The sequence below is a fragment of the Dipodomys ordii genome, unplaced genomic scaffold (genome assembly GCF_000151885.1).
Source record: "Dipodomys ordii isolate 6190 unplaced genomic scaffold, Dord_2.0 Scaffold2, whole genome shotgun sequence".
NCBI lineage: Eukaryota > Metazoa > Chordata > Mammalia > Rodentia > Heteromyidae > Dipodomys > Dipodomys ordii.
In genome coordinates this window covers 1,194,331-1,219,748 of record NW_012267218.1, presented here as the reverse complement: position 1 = coordinate 1,219,748, position 25,418 = coordinate 1,194,331, and the positions used below count along the sequence as shown (strand labels likewise).

Here is a 25,418-nt window from a genome sequence, read left to right as displayed (position 1 = left end):
GCGGCTGCGTGGACAGGAATGAGGCCCCTCGGAGACTCGGTGGCCTGTGGTTCTTCCCCGGAGGGCTGTGGTCTTGCCCGTGCATAGTGGAGGGGTGGGGGTTGTCTGGGGCCACAGCTGCTCCGCCGCTTTCAGTGGATGGCCGGCCCGCCTGCTAGGCCATGCTTGGAGCATATGGGCTCCCTGAGTCCCAGGCTTGAAGCTCAGCTGCCTGGGGTGGACCGGGCCAGAAGTTTGCGGCCTCTGGGCCCCCCTCCGAGGTCTCACTGCAGGCCTAGCCTTCAGCCCGGGTCCTGGGGCCGGGACTGTGTGGATGGGTGGTTGGGCGGAGAGAATGGCTCTGGAAGGGGGAGGTGGGAGTGGATCCTCCTGGGTCTGGCCGCGGCTTGTGCAGAGCCTGGGTCTGCCCGGTCCCACGCTCACCCCGGTGGCCTGAGGGACGAGGACTGCAGGATGTCATCTCGGTAATGAGTGGTAATGGCAGCCCAGCTGCGGGTCACTGTCCCATTAGCAGCCCGCCCGGGTGCTGATCAGCTTGTCCATGAATCACAGAGGCAGGCAGGCAGGGAGGTGGGAGCCTTATCAGCGTCGGTCCGGGGGGACCTCGGGCCCTGACTGGGGAGTGACAGGGCATATGATTAGGGCATTGTCGCGCTGGCTGATGAGCAGGCTGCCGTGCTGTGCAGACTCCCTCCCGGGTCTGCTGTGGCCTCAGCCTTCACCCCAATTAGGGGCAGAGAGCTTGGCTGGGGTCCTTGGGGAACTGGGGGGGGCGGGGACAGGAGCCCCTCCTAGCCGGCTCGGGAGTCCCCGTGGCCGGGGGCAGCGGTGCTGTCTGGGGTGGATGGCTGCTGGAGGGGGCAGACCTGCAGTTGGCCACGTCCCCCTCTGCTTGGGCTTTGTGGTTGCTGCCGCCACGTTCCTCAGAGCGGTGCTGGCGGCAGGATTTGAAATGTTTAGAGCTGAGAAGAAAGACCTTATGTCGCCATTGGTCCTGAGTCCAAGCCCCCTCCCCCCCTTCCCGGCGCGAGGTGGGGTCTCCTGGAAGTGTGCGGGCCGTGTTGCCCCCCCCCACACCGGCTCATTAGCCCCCGGGAGCCCCCGGCAGAGCAGGCTGAGCAGGCCCGGCCGCCTTTTGTCTCAGCCCAGGCTGGAGCTGCTTCTGCCCGTGCTGAGAGCTGACCTTGGGCAGTTACCATAGAAACAAAGAAACAAGCTAGGGCTGGGGTAGGGGGCTGCTGCCATTACTTCCAGCCTGTTAGGCTCGCTGAATTGCACTGGCTTCTGCGCAGGTGGCAGGCCATGGGTCGGGTTGGAGTGGGTGTCTGGGCAGGGCCCGTGCCAGCAGGTGGGCCCCGGGCTGGGGTCGGTGGTGGCTAGCCCCTTGAGGATGGTGTTGGAGGTGCTGTGGGGCGCGTGCCGGCTCCCAGGCTTTGTGGGTGGGAGACCGAGGCTCAGAGTGCACAGGAGACAATGGAACCGTGGCCGCCTGTGGGTGGCACGTGGGGAGTGTGCCTCCTTTGTTTCCTCCTCCACCCTCCCCCAGGGCCTGGAGGGGCAGCGCTGGCCCCGGCAGGCTCCAGGGTGGGATGGCTCATGGGGTGCGTGGGGCAGAGGGTGGGCTTGCGGCTGAGGGAGGAATCTGAGGCATAGCGGGGTAGGGTCAGGAGTGTCGTGCTGTCCCCTCGCCATCCTGGGTGAGTCTTGGGCTCTGTCTCCCACCCCCGCGTCTCTCTTTTATTTGCACAGCCTCCGCAGGCACAGCCAGGGCAGCACGGCCCCCCAGGAGTCCGGGAGCTCCTTAACACCCACTGGGCAGGGCTAGCCTTGGCCGCCTGGCATCCCCTTAGCTAGAACTGGTGGTCTGGAGCTGGATAGCGCCCCCAGCGGGAAGTCCAGGTCACCTTTGGGACCTGGAATGTAGATGTCTGGGGAAGATTGCTGGGCAGCATCTCCCTGCTTTCCTTCTGGCACAAGGACTCCCTGGAATACTGGGGCGTCCTGGGTTCTACCTGAGTGAGCTGCGGCTTCTGGGCTGGAGGGCTTTTTGGAGGAGTCTCGCCTGCTTGGAGGCTCAGGTGACCCACAGCCCGCCCGGCGCGCTCACACCTTGCACAGAGCCCACCATGCCCGCTCCACATGGCTTGTCCGCACCTTGCACAGGTGCGTGCTGGGCTTGGCCAGAAGCGGCTAGGACAGAGGGTGGGGGCAGTCAGCCTGAGCACCTGGGGGTTTGTGGGTTGAGGATCGGGGCAGCAGGCTGCGGCAGGTTCGGATGCAGCTCTGCTCTCCAGTGCTCCCCACCCCTGGGCTGCCATTGCCAGCAGCACTGTCGGGTTGGTGTCTGTGGCCCTCTGTTAACTTGGTCTTGGTGGAGAGGTCTCTTGGCCCTGTGTTTTCCCCGTCTCCCTGTCTCTGCCCTGCTGCTCGGAAGCCAGGCTTGAGCTTTCATAAGACTAGGGGCCCCAGGTACCAGCCTGGGCCCAGCACCCAAGGCCTTTGCAGACTCCACAGCCTCTCCTGATGGGTGTTGGCATTGCTGATGGGCGTCATTTTCACAGGGGCCTGGGTTTCATCAAAGGGAAAGTGCCGGTCCTGGGGCCCCAGTGCGGTGAGGTTGCCTGAGTCATGCCCGTGGATGAGCCATAAAAGCAGGCGCCGGGGGCTGGGCGGGCGGGGAGGGCTGTCTGCTCCCGGCCTCTTGGGCTGAGGGTGAGGTGAAGAAAGAGGGATTCTTGACTTACCTCAGACTGTGGGCTGTGACCTCCAGGCTCCTGCACTGGCAGACCTCCACCTGCCCAGGAGGTGGCCAGGGTGCTGCTTCTGAGAGGGTGGCTGAGGGCAGAGCTGGGCACAGCTCCGCAGTGGCCAGCCCAGGAAAACGACCTTGCTCTTGGCCCTGAGTGTGCTCATTTCCCGGGGACTGCTGCTGGCCTTCCTGTGTCCTTGAAGCCTAGGGGCATGGGTATGGAACTGTGGCCTGTGTCAGAGCTGGCGGTACCCTGATCTGCGTGATCCAGGGAGGACCCAGCCCCCGGTGAGCCTGGCCATGCCTGTGCTGACCAACGCCATCTCCCTGTGTGGACTGGGAGCAGGGTTGGGGTGCCCGTTCACAGCTGAAGAAATGATTCCTGGTGGGGAGCCCCCTGGCCCTGCACAGGGTAGCCTGGGAGTTTCCCCCCAGCGCCTGCAACCCCCCCCCCCACCGTGGCAAGGCGTCCCCAGGTGTGCCCCAGGCAGCAGCGCCAGGTAGCTGGGTGGGGGCCCCGAGATGCTAATGTCTGCTGAGGTGGGGCTCCAGCTTCTGCCTAGGGAGGCTGCTTGGGATGTTTGGGGGTGACCCAGGTGGTTGGGGTGGGGCACAGGCTCGGAGGCCAAGGCTGCGGTAGCAGGAGGCAGGAAGAGCCCTGGCTTCGTGCTGCTCACTTCACTGGCTGGGGGCCCCCCTGCACCCCCTGCCCTCTCAGGAGTGACGCGGGGTGTGGGTCAGGAAGAGCCCTGGGTTCGTGCTGCTCACTTCACTGGCTGGGGGCCCCCCTGTGCCCCCTGCCCTCTCAGGAGTGACGTGGGGTGTGGGTCGGGGCCCTGCTGACCCTGGCTCTCGCCTTCCACATGTGCAGTTGCACGGGACAGTATTGGCCTCTGGTCGCTGTGTGCTGCGGGCTGAGTGAGGTTTGCTCAGGCAGGAGAGGCTGCGTGCTGGAGGCAGCACGGTCCAGGGCGTGGACACTGAGCCCGGAGCCCCAGGCCACAGCCGCCGGATGGTAGCCAGACTGTGTGCATCTCTGCTCTCCACCTCGGCCCTGCCCTGGGCGCGCACGGGTGCCGTTGGGGCTCCGCTAAGGACTCCGCCGTGCGTCGTAGATTACTTTTATTTTCCGTGATGACACCTCACTCGGAGGAAGCTGTCCCCTGGGCCTCTTAAAAGACAACTCCTATTAAAGATGAGAGGAGTTAGCACAACGCCGGCCTCCGCGGCTCAGGAGCGCCAGGCCTGGCAGAGGCCCTGCAGCCTGGGTGTGGCTTCCATGGGATTCTTCTGGGGACAGAGTGGGCCCAGGAGGCCCCAGGGGGATGGGCAAGAAGGAGCGGGCACTTTGGAAGGCGGTGCGGGACGGGCGGCCAGGTGCTGGGAAGCTTCTGGCCTCTTGTGCTGGTCCCCTGGCATGCTGGGGGTCCCTGGCTGGAAGGTCGTGCTAGACACAGGGACTGGGGATGGTCAGGGTGACCAGTGTTACACTGGTACTGCCCAGGGTCACCTGGCCTGATGGGCAGGGGAGGGCTGCTGGCTCCGGCTTTCCAGGGGAGGTAGTCCTGGGGCCACCTATCCCAGGGCAAGAGCTGACACAGCGCCCGGCCAGGAGGCAGGGTTCCCCGAGGGGGTCTGTGTGCGGGGGGGGGTCCCCGAGGGGGTCTGTGTGCGGGGGGGGGTCCCCGAGGGGGTCTGTGTGCGGGGGGGGGTCCCCGAGGGGGTCTGTGTGCGGGGGTCCCCGAGGGGGTCTGTGTGCGGGGAGCCCCGAGGGGGTCTGTGTGCGGGGAGCCCCGAGGGGGTCTGTGTGCGGGGAGCCCCGAGGGGGTCTGTGTGCGGGGATCCCCGAGGGGGTCTGTGTGCGGGGATCCCCGAGGGCGTCTGTGTGCGGGGGGGGGTCCCCGAGGGGGTCTGTGTGCGGGGGGGGTCCCCGAGGGGGTCTGTGTGCGAGGTTCCCCAGGGGGTCTGTGTGCGCATACGTGGTGTGCGGTGCCCGCTGTGAATGTGCTTGGGTGTGAACCCCTGGTGACCCGGCGGGCTCGGTGTGTGAGGGGGAGAGGCGACCTCTGCTCTGGGGACTGGGACACAGCAGTCTTGGGAGCAGCGCTGGGTGAGCTTGTCCTGTTGGGGGGTTCTGTGTTGAGAACGTGTTAGCTTGTTGCCCCCCCCCAGGCATCCTACCATCCCTCTGCAGAGACTGGAAGACAGAGGCCTGTGGAGGCTCGGTGAGCACCCGTGTGGCTGCCACAGCCTAGGTGCTGGCCGTCCTGCAGTCGGGAGTGGAGGCTGGGTGGGGCCCTGTCACCTGCCCTGTGCCGCGTGCCTGGCAGGGCCTGCAGGGAGGGCTGGCGGCGTGTGCAGTGGTGGGGCGGCGGGCGGCCGCTGGTGCATACAGGGACACAGTTCTCCTCCACAGGGCTGCCCAGAAGCTCAGCCTGGCCTCCAAACGCAAGAAGCCCGCCCCGCCGCCCGCCCCTGCCGCCCGCAGCACCTGCACCTACCCCACGGACTTCAGCGGCGTCCTGCAGCTGTGGCCACCCCCGGCACCCCCCTGCCTGCTCAGGGCAGCCAAGGCCAAGGACAACCCCGGAGGCTTCGGAAAGGTAGACCTGGCCCTGGGTCTGGTGGCCTGGCAGTGGGGCGTGGAAGGGCCTGCTTCTGGTTCCCAGGCTGGAGGGGGCTGGTCAGCAGGACCCGGGGCGGATGAGCAGAAATGGGGGCGGTGGTATGTTAGGGCTCAGAGGGTGTCAGGCCCGGACAGGTCAAGGGCCCTGACCTTCCTGACCTTCCTGAAGAGTTTTGACTTGGGCCCTAGACTGGGGGAACTCTCTCCCCCGCACCTCATCCCCGCCAGCCCCTGCGTGGAGAAGCTGTGCATTCACCTGGGTGGGGAAGGCCTGGCACGGCAAGGTGGGAAGCCACGCTCACAGCTATGGGCTGTAGGCCGGCCTGGCCCGCTTGCACACCCAGTGGTCTCCCTGTCCTTGGCCTGTTCTGGAGGTAACGTTTTTGGAGGTTCAGGTCAGCCCCTGGCCCAGCACTGGCCGCAGGCTGACCTCACACAAGCAGTCAGCACAGGCCGCTCTGCTCTGCGCTCCCAGGGCCCCCGGTGCCCTCTGGCCTGGGTGGCGGCTGTGTGTGGCCCAGCATTGTGCCTGCCCCAGGAGCAAAGAGATTGGCTGGTGACTGTCCCAACTCGGGGCCTCACAGCCGTGTGGATCTGAACAACTTGCCTTCCGCTGCACCCCAAGTCACTGTGCTGATGTGGGGCCTGAAAGTGCTGGGCAGTGTCTGCATCTGGAGCGGCTGCTCCGTCCTGTGGCCCAGGGCCAGGACTGGGCCACACCCTGCTTCCTGACGGGGTCACCTGCCTGAGCCTCAGGATCCTCAGGGTGCTGGGTGGAGTTGGTGCCAACTCTGTCCATGCCCCTTCCTGCTGGGGTCTGGCATGGTGCGTCTGCACCCTGGCCTTGGCCCTTTGCCTGTCTTGCTGGGGCTGGTCCCGCTGGGGGGCGTTGGGAGTGTCTGCCTGGTAGGCCGGGGGGTGGGGCCTCCTTTCTGGGTAGCAAAAGCTGCAGCTTTTCTCTGTGTCTGTGGCTTGGGGCCCAGCTTGCCTCCCACCCCTGGGGCCAGGCTGCACGCAGGTGGTAAAGCTTCAGCCTTTTTTTCTGGTGGCCCGAATCACTCAGCACTTCCCCAGAGACCCAGCGTGCTGGCATTATTAGCAATAATGTCACACGGTAGAAACGCCTGCTGAAAGGCGTTTAATATTGTCACAGAGAAGAAGTTAGATTATGTTCAATTTCTGACATTAATGTGCTACTTAAGCTAATTCATCACACTGTGGTATTAAAGAAGACATCCCTTCCACGGTGGGTGCAGGCAGCGGGGGGGGGGGCGCCCCTCGCAGCGGGGGGCCACGCCAGGAGCGGGAAGCGCTTTTTTTAATGCAAAGTGCATTTTCCCCCTCCCCGGAAGGCGGCTATTCAGCCAGGCTTTGTGGTAGCTGTCCATCTGGGGGGCACTTGATGCACTCATCTCCTGGAAGACCCCATCATTTCCCCGGAGGTAATGACAGGTTCCCTGCATGCAGATGGGGGGGCAGGCTGGACAGCGATGTCCCTGCCTGGTCCCCTCCCGGGCTGGCTGGAGGTCGGCTTGGGATTAGCGCCAGGAGGCGTGGAGAGAGCTGAGCCGTGGCTTGTCCAGGCCCTCCTCCTGCTGGGAATTCTCCCACATCTCCGGAACCCGCTCGGCTTCTCACGTGTAGAGGAGCTCACGCTGGAAAAAAAATTGCCAAAAATTACTGGGAAGCGGCACATTTTTTTTTTTCCTGTCTGCATTTCAGCTGCGTTTGGAAATGAACTCGTTTTGTTCGTGTCGGGGAATAAAAGCAGCAATTCTCGCCTGATGGAGCCCAGGCTCTGCATAGCGCCAGGGCTTCTTCTTCCCCCGGGGGTGGGGGGGGAACTCTTGACTCCACGCCCAGCTCCGGGTTCTGCACAGCCAGGGGAGTGGCTGGCGCGGGCGGGAGCTGCCCTCGAGAAACCAATTTTATAGCGTTATGTATCTGTCACTTACAATTAAACCCTTGAAAAATATTGGCCCTGAAATCAGTCTCGGGTCATTTGGTTCACACCCATGCGAGAAGTTGGACAGGGAGCGGCCGGTGGCGGCCCAGCCCTGAGGAGCACTGCCCGAGGCTGGCCGCGAGGTGCCAGTCTGGAGGTTCTGGCGACGGTACCGGCGTCTGCCACACAGGTTTTGGGTGTCTGCAGTGCTGTGGCTCTGGATGCTGGCTGGCATCTTGTCCTGACCGCCGTGTTCTCTAAGGGGAGCAGGTGCCGTGGGGCCTTGCAGACCCCAGCACCAGCACAGCACATATTTGGGGCGTTGTTCCATACTTTGGAGGCACAGTGTCCACTTAGCTGTAGCCCTGGCTGACGGCTGCTTTCCAGAAGCCCAGGACCACGCTGGGCTTTGTTCTCTTGCCTCTGCTCCCCACCTCCATCCCCCACCCTACCCCATCCTGCTTCAGTTATTTCTAGCCTGTCCTGGGGCTTGTGTGGCCAGGGGGTTTCAGCATTCCTGTCTTTTCAAGGATCTCGGCTGCTTCCTGTGGCCTTTCTCCCGTTGGCTCTATGGGCTGTGAGCTTGGCTTCCTGGACCGGCTTTGGGGTCAGAAGCAACGAGACCTGGGGATTTTTCCATGCGGCCTCCGGGTCCTCTCGGGTCTCTGCCCTCCCTGGCTGGTTTGCTTGTGCGTTGCTCAGATGGGCCATCCACAGGGGGTTGGGGCCCTTCTGCCTCAGCAGAGGAGGCTGCCTTGCAGGTCCACAGTGGCGAGTGCTCGTCAGAGCGCCTGGGGTCTGCCCTCCTAGTCTCGGCCTCTAACCCCTGTGCTGCCGCCTGGCGTTGCCCCCCCCCAGCCTCACCTCCCCCACCCCCGGGCCCCGCTGACCTCATATGGGATCTGCTCTGGCCGCATTCCTGCAGCGTCAGGTGCCTGCGCCGAGGCCTGGTCCGCTGTCCTGACTCGCGAGCTGCTGCTTCTCCTGCCCTGTAATTAGCCAGCTGGGCGGTGGGCGGCTCTCCCATGCCAGCTTCTCCCCGCTCCCAGGTGAAGGTCATGCTGCGGATCTGGCCGGCACAGGGCGCGCAGCGATCGGCTGAGTCCACGTCCTTCCTGAAGGTGGACCCCCGGAAGAAGCAGGTGACTCTGTACGACCCGGCTGCCGGCCCCCCCGGCGGTGCGGGCCTCCGGCGCACGGCTACGGCAGCCGTCCCCAAGATGTTTGCCTTCGACGCCATCTTCCCCCAGGACTCAGAGCAGGTAGAGTAGCTAGAAGCTGCAGGGCGGGAAGTCCGGGCCACCCCAGGGCATGGGTCAGGGGTAGACTTCCTGCCCGAGGGCCCTGGCCTGGGCTGTCTCCACAGCTCCTGCCCCAGTCTCCGGCTGAGTCAGGGTGGGGGGGGGTGTTCCTGGGAGCCTCCCACCTTCCGAAGTGTGTGCATGCCCCCAGATGTGTGTCCCAGCAGCTGCCGTGCCCTTGTGCTGTGTCGGGGTCTGTGCTGCACAGCCAGTGTGCCTGTGGGCCGCTGTTCCCGCGTGCCCTGTGCTCTGTGCAGCGGAGCGTGGTCCTTCGGCCCTGCCTGCCTGCGCTGCTGCCTGGAGGACTGCCTGCCCGTGTGGCAGGACAGACATGGCTGAAGTCTGTGACCTTGGCCCTTGGCACGGGCCCCTGCTTGACCCTTGGGTTCCTTCCTAGGCCGAGGTCTGCTCGGGCACCGTGGCTGATGTGCTGCAGTCTGTGGTCAGTGGGGTGGATGGCTGCATTTTCTCGTTCGGCCACGGGAGCCTTGGTAAGTGGTCCCTGACGGTGCTTTGTGCCGGCTGCTCCTTCCCGCCATCGCCGCCATCTCTGCCGCTGCCACTGTGGAGGCGGGGGAGGGGCTCCTCCATGTGGGAATCCTGTAGAGACGCCCCAACCTGCCGAGCTACCGGCAGAGGCCTTGTAAGGGAGCGCGGAGGCCAGGGTCTCGCTGACCTCGGGGAACCTCGGCGTGGCAGGGTTCTGAGGATTTATCATAGGATGGGGCGGCCCTCACCTGTCCCCATGTCCTCCAGGCAAGTCCTACACCATGATTGGGAAGGACAGCTCACCCCAGAGCCTGGGCGTGGTGCCCTGCGCCATCTCCTGGCTCTTCAGGCTCATCGAGGAGCGCAAGGAGAGGACCGGAGCGCGCTTCTCCATCCGGGTCTCCGCGGTGGAGGTGTGCAGCCGCGACCAGAGCCTGCGCGACCTGCTGGCCTCGGTGGCCTCGGACAGCCTGCAGGACGCCCAGTCTCCAGGCGTGTACCTGCGGGAGGACCCCGCGTGCGGGGCACAGGTTCGCCAAGGCCTCCACCCCCGGGGCCTCTGTGGGGCAGGGGGTGCTCTCGACCCTGCGCCTCTAAAGGCGCTGCCGCCTGCTCTCGTACAGCTCCAGAACCAGAGTGAGCTGCGGGCGCCCACCGCGGAGAAGGCCGCCTTCTACCTGGACGCAGCCCTGGCTGCCCGCAGCTCCGGCCTTGCTGGTGGGGAGGATGCCCGGCGCAGCTCCCACCTGCTCTTCACCCTGCATGTCTACCAGTATCGCGTGGAGAAGGGCGGCCAGGGAGGAAGTAGGTGCACCCGCCCCTCCGCCCTCCCCCCATCCCCCCTGCTCCCCCCCCAGGGCCTCCCCCAGGACCTCTCTCCATGGGGTGGAGGGCAGGGCACACGGCTACCCAGCATCGCCTGCACTGTCGTTCCAGTGTCCGGAGGCCGGAGCCGCCTGCACCTCATCGACCTGGGCAGCTGTGAGGCGGCGCCCGGCAGGGGTGCAGAGGCCGCCGGGGGGTCCCTGTGCCTGTCCCTGTCGGCCCTGGGCAGTGTCATCTTAGCCCTGGTCAATGGTGCCAAGCACGTGCCCTACAGGTGAGTGGGCCCCCGGGCGGGAGCTGGCCAGCACCGCCTCTGGGTTCACAGCTGGCCCTCTGGGGACCTGGGTGCTGGACGGGGCAGATGAGCAGGGAAGAGGATCCCCGGGCAGACCCGGTGCTCCAGGCACAGCCAGTCCCTGGCCCCTTAGCCCACCCTGCACCCAGCCTCCCACCCTCACAGACCGGCCCTCCTCAATCCAGGGACCACAGACTCACCATGCTGCTGCGGGAGTCCCTGGCTGCCAGCGGCTGCCGCACCACCATGATCGCCCATGTCTCGGACGCCCCGGCGCACCACGCCGAGACGCTCAGCACCGTGCAGCTGGCCGCGCGCATCCAGCGCCTGCGCAGGAAGAAGGCCAAGGTGAGCTCCAGACCTGCTGCCTACCTGTGGCTTCTGCTTGCGGTGGCTCTGCAGCCGGGGGGAGGGGAACCTTCCCCGTCGGTCCCCTGTGGGTCCCCGTGTCACCTAACACCGCCTGGAGGGAGAAGGGACCCACGCCCCCAGTTCCTGCCGCGTGGGGTGTGTGGTTGTCTGGCCCCAGTGCTGGACCCTGGGGCATGTGGAGCATGAGCGCGTTGCAGAAAGAGACCCAGCCACGTGGCTCAGGCCTGCCTGGAGGTGGGACTCAGTCCTAGGTGGGCCCCGATTGTTGCTGCAGCATGCTCTCATCTACCTAAGCCCCTTCCCTCCCTGGGCGAGACCCAGTCCCTGTGTGACGGTCCCCCTGTGTGACAGTCCCCCTGTATGACGGTCCCTGTGTGACGGTCCCCCTGTGTGACGGTCCCTCTGTGTGACGGTCCCCCTGTGTGACGGTCCCCCTGTGTGACGGTCCCCCTGTGTGACGGTCCCCCTGTGTGATGGTCTCTGTGTGACGGTCCCTCTGTGTGACGGTCCCCCTGTGTGACGGTCCCTGTGTGACGGTCCCCCTGTGTGACGGTCCCCCTGTGTGACAGGTCCCCCTGTGTGACGGTCCCTGTGTGACAGGTCCCCCTGCCCTGTGTGACGGTCCCCCTGTGTGACGGTCCCCCTGTGTGACGGTCCCCCTGTGTGACGGTCCCCCTGTGTGACGGTCCCCCTGTGTGACGGTCCCCCTGTGTGACGGTCCCCCTGTGTGACGGTCCCTCTGTGTGACGGTCCCCCTGTGTGATGGTCTCTGTGTGACGGTCCCTCTGTGTGACGGTCCCCCTGTGTGACGGTCCCTGTGTGACGGTCCCTCTGTGTGACGGTCCCCCTGTGTGACAGGTCCCCCTGTGTGACGGTCCCTCTGTGTGACGGTCCCTCTGTGTGACGGTCCCTGTGTGACGGTCCCTCTGTGTGACGGTCCCCCTGTGTGACGGTCCCTGTGTGACAGGTCCCCCTGTGTGACGGTCCCTGTGTGACGGTCCCCCTGTGTGACGGTCCCTCTGTGTGACGGTCCCCCTGTGTGATGGTCCCTGTGTGACGGTCCCTGTGTGACGGTCCCTGTGTGACAGGTCCCCCTGTGTGACGGTCCCCCTGTGTGACGGTCCCTCTGTGTGACGGTCCCCCTGTGTGACGGTCCCCCTGTGTGACGGTCCCCCTGTGTGACAGGTCCCCCTGTGTGACAGGTCCCCCTGTGTGACGGTCCCCCTGTGTGACGGTCCCCCTGTGTGACGGTCCCTCTGTGTGACAGGTCCCTGGCTGTGGCATGGCGGGTGCACTTGTCTGGATCGAGTCCTGTCTAAGCCCGGGGGTGGTGTCCACAGGGGCAGGTGTTGTTTGGTGGTCTTGGGCAGCGCTTTTGTAGGGTCCACAGGCTGCAGGGGAGTAGGACAGGGAAGGGGTCCGGTGAGGGGTCAGGACAGGGAACGGGGAAGGATGGGGTGTGGGAATAGGAAAGGGGGAGGGGCGGGAAGGGTCCTGGCACGGGGAAGGGGAAGGGGTGGGGCTTGGGCCCAGGCGGAGGCCAGTCTGCTCAGGTGTTGCCTTGCCATCCCCAGTACGCCTCCAGCTCCTCGGGCGGGGAGAGCTCCTGTGAGGAGGGCCGGAGCCGCCGCCCCCCACACCTGCGACCTTTCCATCCCCGCTCCGCAACCCCAGACCGTGACCGCCTGGCGCCCGGCCTGCCGGGAGATCCGGACTACTCCTCCAGCAGCGAGCAGTCCTGCGACACCGTCATCTACGTGGGGCCTGGCGGGGCGGCGCTGTCTGACCGGGAGCTTACCGACAATGAGGGCCCGCCTGACTTCGTGCCCATCATCCCCGTGCTGAGCCGCCGCCGGCCCTCCGAAGGCCCGGGAGAGGCCGACCACTTCCGCTGCAGCACCTTTGCGGAGCTGCAGGAGCGGCTGGAGTGCATCGACGGCAGTGAGGGCCTCCCGGGGCCCCCGGGGGGCTCGGAGGGGGCACAGGCCAGCCCCGTCCGAGGGGCCAGGAGGCCCTCGCCACCCGAGTCTGCGTCCCCCAGGAAGTCTGTGGGCCCCCCGATGGCCACAAGCACCCCTCGAGGAAGCCAGGGGGCAGATAGCAGCGGGGGCGCCTTTGAGCCCCCCAGGGCTGCCGCCCAGGGTGACCAGAGGGCAGACCGGTGTGCCCGACCCGAGTCGCCAGCCCTGGACAAGACCCCGGCAGGGGGAGGCAGGCGACCGCTGCCCGGTCCCGCCCTTCCACCTCCTCGGCAGCCAGGAGCCCCGGGCGCTCCTGTGGAACCCGGGGGAAGGGGCGCTGACGGCGTGGCGCGCGCGCCCCCCGTGGGCATGAGCGGACAGGTGTGCCCGGGTCAGCAGCCTCTGTTCCCTGCAGACCCGGCCTGTCCCTGCCCGGCCGCTCACGGCCGCCGTGTGGAACGCGGCCTGCTGACCACCACGGTGACAGTGCAGCAGCCCGTGGAGCTGAACGGCGAGGATGAGCTGGTGTTCACGGTGGTGGAGGAGCTGCCCCTGGGGCCGCTGGCGGGCGCTGCGCGGCCCTCCAGCCTGGCCAGCTTCGGCAGCGACTGCTCCCTGCAGGCGCTGGCCTCAGGCTCGCGGCCCGTCAGCATCATCAGCAGCATCAATGACGAGTTCGACGCGTACACCTCCCAGGCCCCCGGGGGTCCGGGTGTTCCGGGGGGCGCCCTGGAGGGGGCAGCCTGGGCGGGCGGCAGTCCCTGCTCCTCCATCGGCTCCTGGCTCAGTGAGGTCGAAGTCTGCACAGCCCTGAGCTGCAGCCCCACGCTGCAGCCGCCCTTCAGCCCCAACTTCACAGCAGCGGCTGGGCCCTTGGACCCCTCTGCCTCGGGCAGCTCGCTGGAGGACGGCAGCCTCGGGGCCCTGGGTCCCAGCACACCCGGCGAGCCTGGCCCTCACCCGAGAGAGTCAGCTGTGGCAGCCCTGGCCCAGCCCGGCAGGGAGCCCTGGGCTAGGGCGCTGCAGGGGACGGCCCTGGCCCCAACCATCCACTCCAGCCTCCCCCGCAAGCCAAGGACTACCTCAGCAGCCGGCCGTGCAGGCTGCGCTGCCCCGAGCCGGGGTCCCCTCAGCCCCAGAGGCCCCTCTGAGGACCCCTGGCTGCTCCGCGCAGATGATGGTGACGCATTCCAAGTGGCCTCAGCCAGCGATGGCCCCAGCCCGCCGCCCGGCACCCCCCGGCTGCCCGAGGCACAGGCCATGCTGGCCTGCATCCAGCGGGTGGCGGACGGGCACGAGGTGGCTGCCAGGGCCACCCGCAGGCCAGAGGTGGCGGTGCGGACCCCGCCCCTGCGGAGGGGGGCCACCACGCTGGGGGTGACCACGGTCACCGTGTCCTGCGGAGGATCCTCTGCCGAGGGTGGGGTCTGCCCGAGCAGCGCAAAGGCCTTGCCCGGCATCAGGAAGAGCACAGCCCCCAGGGGGGGCTTCTTCCCCAGGCCCACTGGGGCAGGGCCCCCCGCCCCGCCCGTGCGCAAGTCCAGCCTGGAACAGAGCAGCCTGGCCCTGGGCTCAACCCGGCCCGGCGCCACTGCTGCCCTCCGTGGGGAGGAGGAGGCCAGGCCCAACAGCCGGACCGACCATGCGGCTCCCAAGGCCACGTCCAGCCTGAAAGCCCGGACCGGCAAGGTGGAGATGGCGGCCCGCCCCGCCGGCCACATGTCCTTGGAGCGGTATGAGGGCCTGGCTCACAGCACCAAGGGCCGAGAGGGCCCTGGGCGGCCACCCCGGGCCGTGCCCAGGCTGGGTGTGCCTCCTGCCAGCCCCACCCCTGAGCCATCTGCTGCCTGCAGGGGCAGCTCGGCCAAGGCTGCGGGCGCTGGAAGGCCACCTGCCAGCGGGGCCAAGGGCCGGAGCCCGGTGGCCAGTGGGTCTCGGGCCCTGGGGGCTCCGGCAAAGCCGCTGGCCCCTGTGCCGGGCAGGGCCTCCGGGGGCGCAGTGACCAGCCCCCGGCCAGCCTCGCGGGCCGTGCCTGGCATGGGCTCCAAGGCCGGCCGGGGTACCGTCATGGGCACCAAGCAGGCGCTCCGGGCCGCCCATAGCCGCGTCCACGAGCTGGCAGCCGGCGGGGCTCCCGGCAAGAACGGCCCCTTATGGGGCTCGGCCGACTCGGACAGCGGCAACGACAGTGGCGTGAACGTGGCGGAGGAGCGGCCCCCGGCCAGTGCCGCCCTGCCCTCCCCCTACAGCAAGGTCACCGCGCCCCGGCGGCCCCAGCGCTACAGCAGCGGCCATGGCAGCGACAACAGCAGCGTGCTGAGTGGGGAGCTGCCGCCCGCCATGGGCCGCACCGCGCTCTTCTACCACAGCGGCGGCAGCAGCGGCTACGAGAGCGTGATGCGGGACAGCGAGGCCACGGGCAGCGCCTCCTCCGCCCCCGACTCCACCAGCGAGAGCGGGGCCGCCTCCCCCGGCGCCCGGGCACGCAGCCTCAAGTCCCCCAAGAAGAGGGCCACAGGTGGGCGCCCAACGAATCCTGACAAACGCCTGCACGCCCGGCGGACAGATGCCAGGCACACCCCCTTGGACAGTTTGCAAGCCTGTCTCCTCCACAAGGGGCCAGACAGTGTGGCGCTCACGGCCATCCCAGCACAGGGCCTGTGTGCTTGGGCTGTTTGGCACGCGCACGGTCCCTAGTGGGCCCAGCACATGCCCGGGTCCCCAGGCCGTCCCGCGGGCTGGGGCTCAGCCCGCATCTGGTCCTCACGTAGGCTGTGCGGTGGGAGAGCTTGGGCGTGAGCTGGGCACTGGGTTCTGGGCCGTCCTCTTCCCGCCTGCCCTGGTCGGCCCTGCGGGCACTGCCGGGATGCAGCGAGTGAGTCCCTTCGTCTTCCTGGCTGGGGGCTGGGGAGAGTGGAGCAGCGTCCGGTTTCAGCATCTGGCCTTCTCTGGGTGCCTGGTGGCTGGTTCAGGCCCCGGCCTCAGCTCAGCCAGGGCCTCATTCTTCATTCCAGGCCTTCAGAGGCGACGGCTGATCCCGGCGCCGCTGCCTGATGCCGCCGCCCTGGGCCGCAAGCCTAGCCTCCCCGGGCAGTGGGTGGACCTGCCCCCACCGCTGGCCAGCTCTCTGAAGGAGCCCTTCGAGATCAAGGTGTATGAGATCGATGACGTGGAACGGCTGCAGAGGCACCGGCTGCCCCCTCGAGAGGACCCCGCCCAGGTCTGGGGTTGCGGCACACGGGGGCTGGCGGCCGGGAGCCCTAGGTAGCAGGAGAGCGGGGGGACACCCCAGGGACACGGCTAGGCAGCCAGTGACTGCACCTTCTCTTACCCACAGGCCTCCCAGGATGTGGAGAAGGTAGGGACTATCCCTGAGCTGTGCAGGCCAACAGCTCCTGTGTGTGTGCTCACAGGCATGTGTTCATTCATGTGTGTACGGTCACGGGGATGTGTTCATGAGAGCATGTGTGTGCACGAATGTGCATGTGCTGGCATGTGTGTTCACATGTGTGCGTGCTCACGTGTGAATGTATATGTGCTCACACTTGGGGACACTCACGTGTGGCAGGCAGGTGCCTGAGGCCCCCTGTCTCCTGAGGTGGAGCAGCATCTGGGCACTCCGGCATAGACCCGCCTGTCCTGCCCCCCCACCCTGGAAGCCCAGTGTGTACGCGGCCCTGGGAGGCGGCGGGAGGCAGTGGCCATTCCCGGGAGGGACCCCCAGCCTTCTTGTGAGCACCCCTGACCCGTGCATCCTGCCCCGTCTCCAGGGCCTGGTGTGTGTCGGCTCCAGGCTGCGGCTGGCGGAGCGCCGGCAGCAGAGGCTGCGGGAAGTGCAGGCCCGGCGCGAGTATCTGTGTGAGGAGCTGGCGGAGACGCAGGGCCGGCTCATGGTGGAGCCTGGCCGCTGGCTGGAGCAGTGTGAGTGCCTGCCCGAGCCCGCGCGGCCACCTTGGCTGTGCAGCTCTCCAGACGCAGGCGGTGGGGGGGGGGGAGGATTGCCCAGCTGCTTCCCTGACCCTGACCTGGCCGTGTTCCACCCCTTCCCAGTTGAGGTGGACCCCGAGCTGGAGCCCGAGTCTGCCGAGTACCTGGTGGCGCTGGAGCGAGCCACGGCCGCCCTGGAGCAGTGTGTGAACCTGTGCAAGGCCCATGTCATGATGGTCACCTGCTTCGACATCAGCGTCGCGGCAGCCCCGGCCCGGCCCGGGCCACAGGAGGTGGACGTCTGAGGCGGGCACGAGGGCCTGCAGGGGTGCGAGGCTGGGGCAGCGTGCAGGGGTGCGAGGCTGGGGCAGCGTGCAGGGGTACGAGGCTGGGGCAGTGTGCAGGGGTGTGGGGTGGGAGCGTGCAGGATGTGGGGATGGGATGTGGACGCAGCGAGGATGTGTGGGGTTGGGGGAGGACCGGAGGCGGGGGGAGGGGCTGAGGAGAGGGCGGGGAGGGGCCGGCTGGCCACGGAAAGAGCGAGCTCGCGCACAGGGACCGGAAGACTGTGGCCGCTCAGCCGCCACGCAAGTGCCTTTGACTTTCAGTTAGACTTTTCTCTTTTTCAATTGGTGCTACAGACTCAGACACCAGCAGTGCATGCCGGCCCGGCCCGCGCCCAGGCAGCTGTGACTGCTCGGGCCGGGCTGGGGCAGGTGGCCTCTTCTCGCCTTCCTCTTGGCCGTGCCGTGTGCAGTGGCCGCCCCCGCCCCCGGCCCTTGCAGGGCTGCTTCTCCTTCCCAGCCGCTTCCGCTGGGCACAGTTGGCATTGGAGGCCTCCATGCGCCGTAGCCCGCAGCAGCGGGGTCTTCAGAGTGGGACAGACCTGCTCTGTCCCAAGGGCACTGGGGCCTGCACACGTGAAGCCTTCTTCCATGGCAGGAATGCGAACCAAAACCACAAGCAGAAAACACAATGACACAAAGACAGGGTGTGGGTTTTGTAAGAATTCTGTGTTGGGTTCCTATTTTTGTATCATTTTGTCTACGCGCCTAGTTCGCAGTGGGATTTGAGGACAAATGATCTAGGTTTTTACGGTTTTCTATGGACGGTGTTCCTTGGGATCTTGGCCACTGTGGGGGGCAGGTTCTTTTGGGGGCGCCCTGTGGGCAGCATGGGGCCCCTGGGAGGGGCTTGTTTTCAGATGCAGTGTGGAGCCTGCCCACCCACCAGATGCCCTGCACGACAGGTTCGTGCATCTCAGCCACTGCGTGTTTTATAGGGTGTCCAGACTTTGTACAAATGTGTAGATAATATCTTGCTGCCATTTTTATTTGTGAATAAAAGACACACCGATTGTTCACGTGGCTCTGAGTTTACTGGTGTGGTGCTGTGGGGTGTGCCCGTCCCTGGGGCGGGGCGTCCGTGGGCCCCGGGGACTCTGGGGAGCGGCATTCCCTCAGGGGCCACAGTGCGGGCGATCAGAAGGTGGTGAGAAGCTGGGTGCTCGTGTCTCATACCTGGTAATCTTAGCTGCCCGGGAGGTTGAGATTGGGGGGGGATCAACGTTTCAGCCAGCCTGGACAGTGCAAGTAGCTGGGGGCGGCGACGGCCAGGCCGGAGGCACGTGACAGGACTGCGGTCCTGGCACTGACCCAGGCAGGAAGCAAGGCCCGCCCGGTCTCAAAAAAAACCCGGGCAGGGGCTGGGAAGATGGCTCAGTGGTAGAGCGCATGCCTTGCATGCCTGAGGCCCTGGGTTCGATTCCTCAGCACCACATAAGCAAAAAGAAAAAAGCCGGAAGTGGCGCTGTGGCTCAAGTGGTGGAGCGCTAGCCTTGAGCTGAAGAGCTGAGGGACAGCGCCCAGGCCCAGAGTTCAGGCCCCACAACCGGACCAAAAAACAAACAAACAAACAAAAAAACCCGGGCAGAAGAGGGCTGGGGGTGTGGCTCAGTGGGAGGGCACATGCCTGGCAAGCTCAAGCCCATCCTCCCCACCCCTCCCCCCACACAGTGAGGGGCAGGCTCAGTTCCTGTCTGATCCTGGGTCCTGTAGATCCTGGAAGGGTAGAGTACATTGTTCTTTTGGGTTCTGTTACCTGGGGAAACTGAGGCAGCGACACCAGCCCCCAGGAGGGCCTTACTACTGTGTCAGTTCCCCGCCTGCCTTTCATGGGGCAGAACGTGTCCCTGTGGGCACCAAAGAGCCCCCACTCAGGACTTGCTTCCTCCATGAGAATCCCCAAGCCCGTGGGTCCAGAGCCGCTGCCCCTGGCCAGATGCCCATGCTGGAGCTGGCTGAGCTGCCGCCCCCAGCCTGGGCACCCTTGAGCTCCTCCGGCCGGGCTCGGGCTGTCCCCTGGGAAATGCATTCCCGTTCCTAGAGCCTCCCAGGCCCTTCCCCCGCCTCGGCCACCCTGGCTCCGCCCCCCCATTGCGCTGTAGCTCGGTGGCCCTTCCCAAAGCCCCTTCCAGGGCCGGCTCTGCAGGGCCCTTTCCTGGCGGAGGGCAGTGCCTGTGGGGCTCCATGGGGGCCCTGCTCTCTCCCTCTACCCCTCCCCCCGTGTGGCCCATCACGGTGTGTGTGGTCTCTATCTCCCAGGGTGGGGTGGGGGCTGAGTCACAGTCCCAGTTTCACACGGCGGGGCTGGGTGCGGGCTGGGTGGCGCTGGGGGAGGCAGGCGGGAAGGAAGGAACAAAGGAATGACGGGGGCTGGTTGGGAGAGAAGCCACAGGCCCGCAGACAGCACTCGGCAGTTTGCCTGGTCTGGGCCTCCTGCCTAGGCCTCGCTCCCGTCCCAGGGCAGAGCCCAGCCTTCCGGTGGTCTCTGGGGATCCGCCACAGGACTCTGCAGGGCTGTGGCAGAAACGTGGGTCCCAGCACCTCGGGATGGGGTCCCGTGGCGGTGGGAAGCAGGGCACAGCTCCCTCGCATCCAGGTCTCCGCTGTCTGAGGACAGACGCGGCCCCCACAGCATGCAGATGTCTGCTGAGGCTCTGGCCAGCCAGCCCGGGGTCCTCCAGGCCCCTGTGGCTCGGGGGGAGCTTGGGTGAGGAGGGGTGGGATGGGGAGGTTGGGTGGGCAGAGCGGGGGCGGGGGGGGGAATAGGTTCTCGGGAGGGAGGTGACAAGCCACCTGGTCCGTCATCTTGTGGATCCGAGCCCCTGGAGGCCCGCGTGGAGGTGCTGTCCTCAGGATCGGGCAGTACTGGTTCTGGGTGGACTGGAGCATGCCCTGCCCAGGCCGCCTGGGTGATGTGGGGTATGTGGGGATTGGCTAACCCTTCCCTTCTAGAGATCACCTGCTGCCTCCCTGCCCCCCCAACCCCGTCACCGGAGGGGTCCAGAGTCTACTTCCTGAAGGGCACACACATCCTGGCCATGGGCCTCCGTAGGCTGGGCTGGTTTGGAGGGCCGGCCGGAACCTCCTCCCCATGGCCAGGCCAGGCCTGGGGGCTGCGGTGGCCAGGCCTGGGAGAGGCCCTGCCGTTCTGCACAAGGAACCCACTGTCCGGGAGCCGGGAGCTTTCATCTGTACATCAAAGCTCCGGGCCCTGTCATTAAAGGCTGCCCGCCCTGTGGGGGCAGTGAGCCCCGTGCACCCATTTTATGGATGGGAAAGCTGCAGCCGCCCAGCGCCCAGCTCTTTGACTGCAGCCAAAGCGGGGTGGCCTGTCTGAGGTCACCTGCAAGAGATCCCTGTGCATGTGTCTACCATTTGGGGAAACAGACCCAGGGAGGGCGGGCAGCCCTCAGTGGAAGCAGGCAGAGGGGGCATTCCTGGGGCTGTCAGGACCTTGCAAGGCTGGACTGGGATGGGGGCCCTGGCAGTCAGCTGTTCAGGGCAAGAGACTGGAGGAGCCCAGGTCGCCGGGAGCCTGGGATGGGGCGGGGGCGCGGGGGCAGGCGCCCGCCCGGGCTGGGAGCGGACACGCGCCGCGCAGCTCAGGGGCCGGCTCCCACGGCCTCCGAGCCAGCCTGGCGCATGGCCATCCGCTCTTCTCTCTCAAGGTGCCCGCCTGACTCATGCAGCGAGCCCAGGCCTGTGCCGTCGGCCCTGCCCACCCAGCCTTGGCACCGGAGGCCAAGCGGGAGGAGGGGGGCGGGAGGCTCCCAGGGCCTAGAGGGGAGCTGGGAAGAGGCCCGAGCTGGGCTGGGCGGTGGGCAGGCGCGACGGGGGCTCAGCTGCGTGGCTGGGAGACGGCTGTGGGTGTGGCCCAGGGTTGGGGTCCTCAGAGACCACTCCCCGGTGGGGGAGGGCATGCCCTGCCCTGCTCTGCCCCTGAGGGCCCGCTGGGCGGCTGGGCCTGTCCGACCTGTGGGACACCTCTGCGGGGTCATCTCTGCCCCCGAGCTCTATGGCTGAGCCTGGGAAGAACCCTAAAAACGTCTGTTGTCTTTTGTGGCACTGGCGTTTGAACTCGGGGTCCGGGTGGCTGGTGAGAGTCCCCCCCCCCCATGCCTCCAGCCCTTTGTGCTCCGCGTTTCCTTTCTAAATAGAGTTTTGGGCTTATCCCTGGGCTGAGCAAAAGCTTTTCTGCTGTGGTGTGGGTAACAGGCGTTCACCGCTGTGCCCAGCTTTTTACTGGTTAAGATTGGGTCTTGTGAACTTTTTTGCCCAGATTGGCTTCAGACCACGATTCTCCCACTCTTGGCTTCCTGTGTAGCTGGGGTTACAGGTGTGAGCCACCGTGCAGGGTAAAGTGTCCTTTCTAAATGAACTTTATACTTAAGAAAAATCCCCAAGAGGGCCCAGAGCCCTCCTGAGTCCTGCTGCCACCGATGCCCCGGAGCCGGGGGTGAGAGACGGCTGGTTCTGGTTGGCTCCGTGCCTCGGTGTGCCCTGTCCCAGGGTCACACGCATGTGCTGGTCCCCACTGGGTCTGCCTCCGTTCCAGCCCTGGTGGCCTGGGGCAGTGCTCGGGGTTTTCTGGCTGGGGCGCTTCCTGGGGCCCCTGCAGCTCTGGACCGGGAGGGCGGGAGGCAGGAGGACCCTGGGGTTTGCTCCAGCAAACAGGAAACTCCCTCCCGATATTGTGTTCGCAAGGCAGGATCCAGACCCATTTCCACACAGGAAGCTGCAGAGGCAGGGAGGGGCTGGGAAGGAATTCCCTGAGCCGGCCAAGGAGCTGGGAGCCCGGTGGCCGTGGTGGGAGAGGGTCTCAGGCTGGCATCGGGGAGCCGGGAGGGCTGCCTAGGGTTCCAGGCTGGTGTGGTGAGACCTGCTCAGACCCCGGCATTGGGAGCCCGGGTCCCCCAGGTCATGTTCTGCTGGGGACACTGAGGCCCTGGCCTGGGTATCTGCTCCCAGCTGAGGAGGGAGTGGGGGGGGGCGTAGCGTTTCCCCTCTGCAGGGCCCAGGGCAGCTGCACGCGCCTGGTCTCAGGGCTGCGACTGGGGGCAGTGGAGGGGGGCTCTCTGTCCTCTCTGTCCTCTCCGTCCGTCCCTCCACAGCACTGCCCTGTTCAGGGTTTGGGGCCAGCTGGGCCTGGGATGTCGCTCATCGCTGCCCCGCCCTGCGGCTGTACGGTTTCGGAATTGTCCTTTGTGTTGTGGTTGGCACTAGAGCTCACACTGGGGGGCTGGGCAGCTGACCACTCTCTATTTTGGGGCTGGCTTTTCTGGAGATGGTCTCATGGACTTTTCTGCATGGGGGTCTTTGAACTGCTCCCTGCCAGATCTCAGCCTCCTGCGTAGCTTGGATTATAGGTGTGAGTCACTGGCGCCCGGCTCAGAATCATCTGTTTAAAATGACTTCAATTTACACCTGGAATTGTGAGAGGGCCAGACCCCTCCGTCACTGCCTTTCTCATTTCTGTGGGGCGTTCGCAGCCAGTGAACCAGGATGAGTACCACATCACAGACTGAAGCCCTTCTTACCTGGGCCGCCGCGGGGGTGAGGGATGGGGTGAGGGAGGGCGCCCCCCCCCGTGACCCCCAGTTCCCTGTGGAGCTGAACCCCTGGTGCCTTCCTGACAGCAGCGTGGACCTCGGGCCGCGGTGAGCGGCTGTGAGCGCTGTGTTCTGCTGGGGGCTCCCTCCCGCCCCTCTGGTCGGCACCATCGCTTCCCACCCCAGCCTGTGGCACAGGGGCTGGGCTTGGCCTGCCGTCTGGGGATAGGCGGGCAGCGTGGCCTGGGCACCCAGAGGACTGGGCCCCACTGTCCCCAGCCCCTGAGAGGGCTCAGCCCCACTGTCCCCAGCCCCTGAGAGGGCTCAGCCCCACTGCCCACTGTCCCCAGCCCCTGAGAGGGCTCAGCCCCACCGTCCACTGTTCCCAGCCCCTGAGAGGGCTCAGCCCCACTGCCCACTGCCCCCCAGTCCTTCAGAGGGCTCACCCCCACCGTCCCCAGCACCCTTGCAGACTCCCCCTTGACAGCCCTGATCCCGAGCCCGCAGGCTTCACGAGTTGGTCCCAAACACCTAGAATGAGGTGCAAGGGCTGAGACGCCCTCCCCGCCTGCCCGAGACGAAGGCCAGGCCCTCCTGGTCCCCGTCATCTCTGCATCCTGGACAGAGGTGACAGATGCCTCTTTGGTGGAGGCCCTGGCAGGGACCCTCCCTGGCGCTCTTGTTCTGGGACGTTTGCACAGGGCGGAGCCCCTGGGGCTGTCTGCGTCCCCAGCCCAGCCTGGCTCAGGTCTCCCAGTGAACTCGGTGGCCCAGGGGAGGGGAGGGGTGTGGTGGGAGGTGGCTGAGGCCTGGGGCAAGGTGATGCCAGTGTGGTTCCTGGCATGGCCCAAGCAGCCCGGCCTGGCCTTGGGGCCGGGAGACGGGCACTGACGTCCCTGAGAGCCCTCGGTGAGGTCACCGGGTACCGCCTTCACGCTGCGTCTGTCACCTGCGGAGGGTGAGGTCAGACAGGAAACGCTGCCCGGCCTGGGCCTCCGCCAGCAGCGGGCGGCTCCTCGCACCACCATCCAAGGGCTCCTCGCACCGCCATCCAAGGGCTTCGCGGTTTCCTGCAGCCAGGCCGCCCCTCTTTCCCTGTGGGGTGGTGGGGATGGAGGCTGCGGACAGCTTCAGGGCACTCAGGCGGGGAGCCAGGACCGGAGACGGGGGGCCTGAGACAGGGAGCCCCGCAGGGACCTGCCAACAGGCATTCCCACACCTCCGTGGGTTCTGGGGGGCTCTCTCCACCCCGGGCCTCGACTTCACCTCCTGTAGCAGTGCCACTGTCTGGCTGTGTCTGAGCCATCCCGGCTCGGACGCAGGGCCCTTTCGGGGATAAATCTCTCGGTTTCTCCAGCCTCCTGGATGACGGCAGTATTTCTTACAGCCTCCATGTCTGTTCCCAGAGCTGTTCCGCCCAGCTGTGGGTGATGCTTTAAATCCTGCTCCACGCTGATTTGTGGGCCTGGCTGTGGTGGCACAGGCTCATGGCATCTTTACGAGGCAGAGGAGCCTGGGCCGGGAGCCGGGACAGGCTGGCCTGATCTACAGCCCTGGGCACCCCGGCCTGCCGGTCTACCCGCGTACCCACCTCTCCCACAGCTGGGCCTGCGTCAGCTCCAAGCCGGGCCTGGGCTGACAGGCCGGTGCGGCCTCTGGTGCGGCTTGTTCTGGGAGCCTGGAAATTCGACTTTGTGAAGGACTTTCCCACAGTGCAGCTGTGCAGTGTGGGATTCCTGGACAAGCTGAGAGGGCAGGTGGCAGAGGCCTGGGCCTTGTCCCCAGGGAAGCCAGTCTTGCTGGGATCAGGGAGGAGGTGTCTCTGCTAAGGAAGAAGGTTGGATCAGTGCTGGCCTGGGCCTGCCGGCCGGAGAGGTGTCCTGTGCTTCTGCACCGTCGGGAGCGTGGCTGTGGGCTCTGGGCCCCAGCAGCAGGGGCAGAGGCATTTCAGCCTCGGCTGGTACTTCACCTTGCCCAGCTTCCCCCCTCCATTTTTGTTTTTTGTTTTTTTTTGTCGGTCGTGGGGCTTGAACTCTGGGCCTGGGCGCTGTCCCTCAGCTCTTCAGCTCAAGGCGAGCGCTCTACCGCTTGAGCCACAGTGCCACTTCCGGTTTTCTAGTGGTTTATTGGAGATAAGAGTCTCACGGACTTTCCTGCCAGAGCTGGCTTTGAACCACGATCCTCAAATCTCAGCCTCCTGAGTAGCTCGGATGACAGGCGTGAGCCACCGCGCCCGGCCTCAGCTTCCCTTTTGCCCTGCAGCCCCAGTGTGGCTGTCTGGGCCCACACCCTCCACCCCCAGGCAGCAGTGGCCGTTCCCAGGGAAGCCTGTGGATCTCTCCTGGGTGGAAGGTCCGGGCTCCTGTTTCTGGCAATCGATCACCTGCCGGGGACTTGGTTTCCCCAGATGTGGTACAAATTGAACAAAGTGCTGTCCTCTGAGAGCCCCCTGGAACGGATCAGTCCGCTGCAGTTCTGGTCGGATTGGATTCCGGAGCCCAGTGCAATGAGGGCTGGTCCCAAGCAGGCCTGCGTCAGTGCTGGTCATGTTGAGGCCGGTGGCCGAGTGGCCCTTCGGCAGAGCGGCCTCCTGAAGGTGTGGGCAGAGCGACTGGAGTGCCCGGGAGCAGCCAGCCCTCTGTTGGGAGTAGCTCCGGCACGGCGCCGGCCCCCACTGCGTGGCACGGTGTCCTTGCTGGTGCTGTCATGCACCAGTGACGCTGCTGGTCTCACTGCCAGCCCCACCCATGCCTATTGGGGCCCCACCGCGCCCTTCACCTCTGACCTACATGGAGCCTCAGGCCATTTGCCACAGTGTGGCTGGGGCCTTAGCTTATTGGCTACTGCACAGTGGGGTGGAGCTCATCCCATTGGCTACAGTGTGACTGGGGCCTCGGCTCATTGGCTCTAGTGCGGCGGGGTGGGGTGGAGACTCAGCTCATTGGCTATGGTGTGGTGGGGACAGTGTGTGTGTGTGTGTGTGTGTGTGTGTGTGTGTGTGTGTGTGTGTGTGTGTGTGTGTGTGTGTGTGTGTG

At 66.1% G+C, this 25,418-nt stretch overlaps 1 protein-coding gene across 1 annotated transcript in view; it reads left to right on the top strand.

Annotated features, from left to right (window-relative positions):
• Kif26a (kinesin family member 26A) overlaps nt 1-16,839 on the top strand; it is a 36,360-nt gene extending 19,521 nt beyond the window's left edge. Inside the window, exons 7-18 of the mRNA XM_013012834.1 lie at nt 5,166-5,352; nt 8,370-8,582; nt 9,019-9,112; nt 9,378-9,640; nt 9,734-9,914; nt 10,047-10,209; nt 10,416-10,578; nt 12,177-15,081; nt 15,578-15,783; nt 15,901-15,921; nt 16,334-16,484; nt 16,614-16,839. Of these exons, the coding sequence (XP_012868288.1) occupies nt 5,166-5,352; nt 8,370-8,582; nt 9,019-9,112; nt 9,378-9,640; nt 9,734-9,914; nt 10,047-10,209; nt 10,416-10,578; nt 12,177-15,081; nt 15,578-15,783; nt 15,901-15,921; nt 16,334-16,484; nt 16,614-16,795 (4,729 nt within the window). The 3' untranslated portion in view covers nt 16,796-16,839. The remainder of the gene's footprint in view (nt 1-5,165; nt 5,353-8,369; nt 8,583-9,018; nt 9,113-9,377; nt 9,641-9,733; nt 9,915-10,046; nt 10,210-10,415; nt 10,579-12,176; nt 15,082-15,577; nt 15,784-15,900; nt 15,922-16,333; nt 16,485-16,613) is intronic.
• Nucleotides 16,840-25,418: the final 8,579 nt, after the last annotated feature.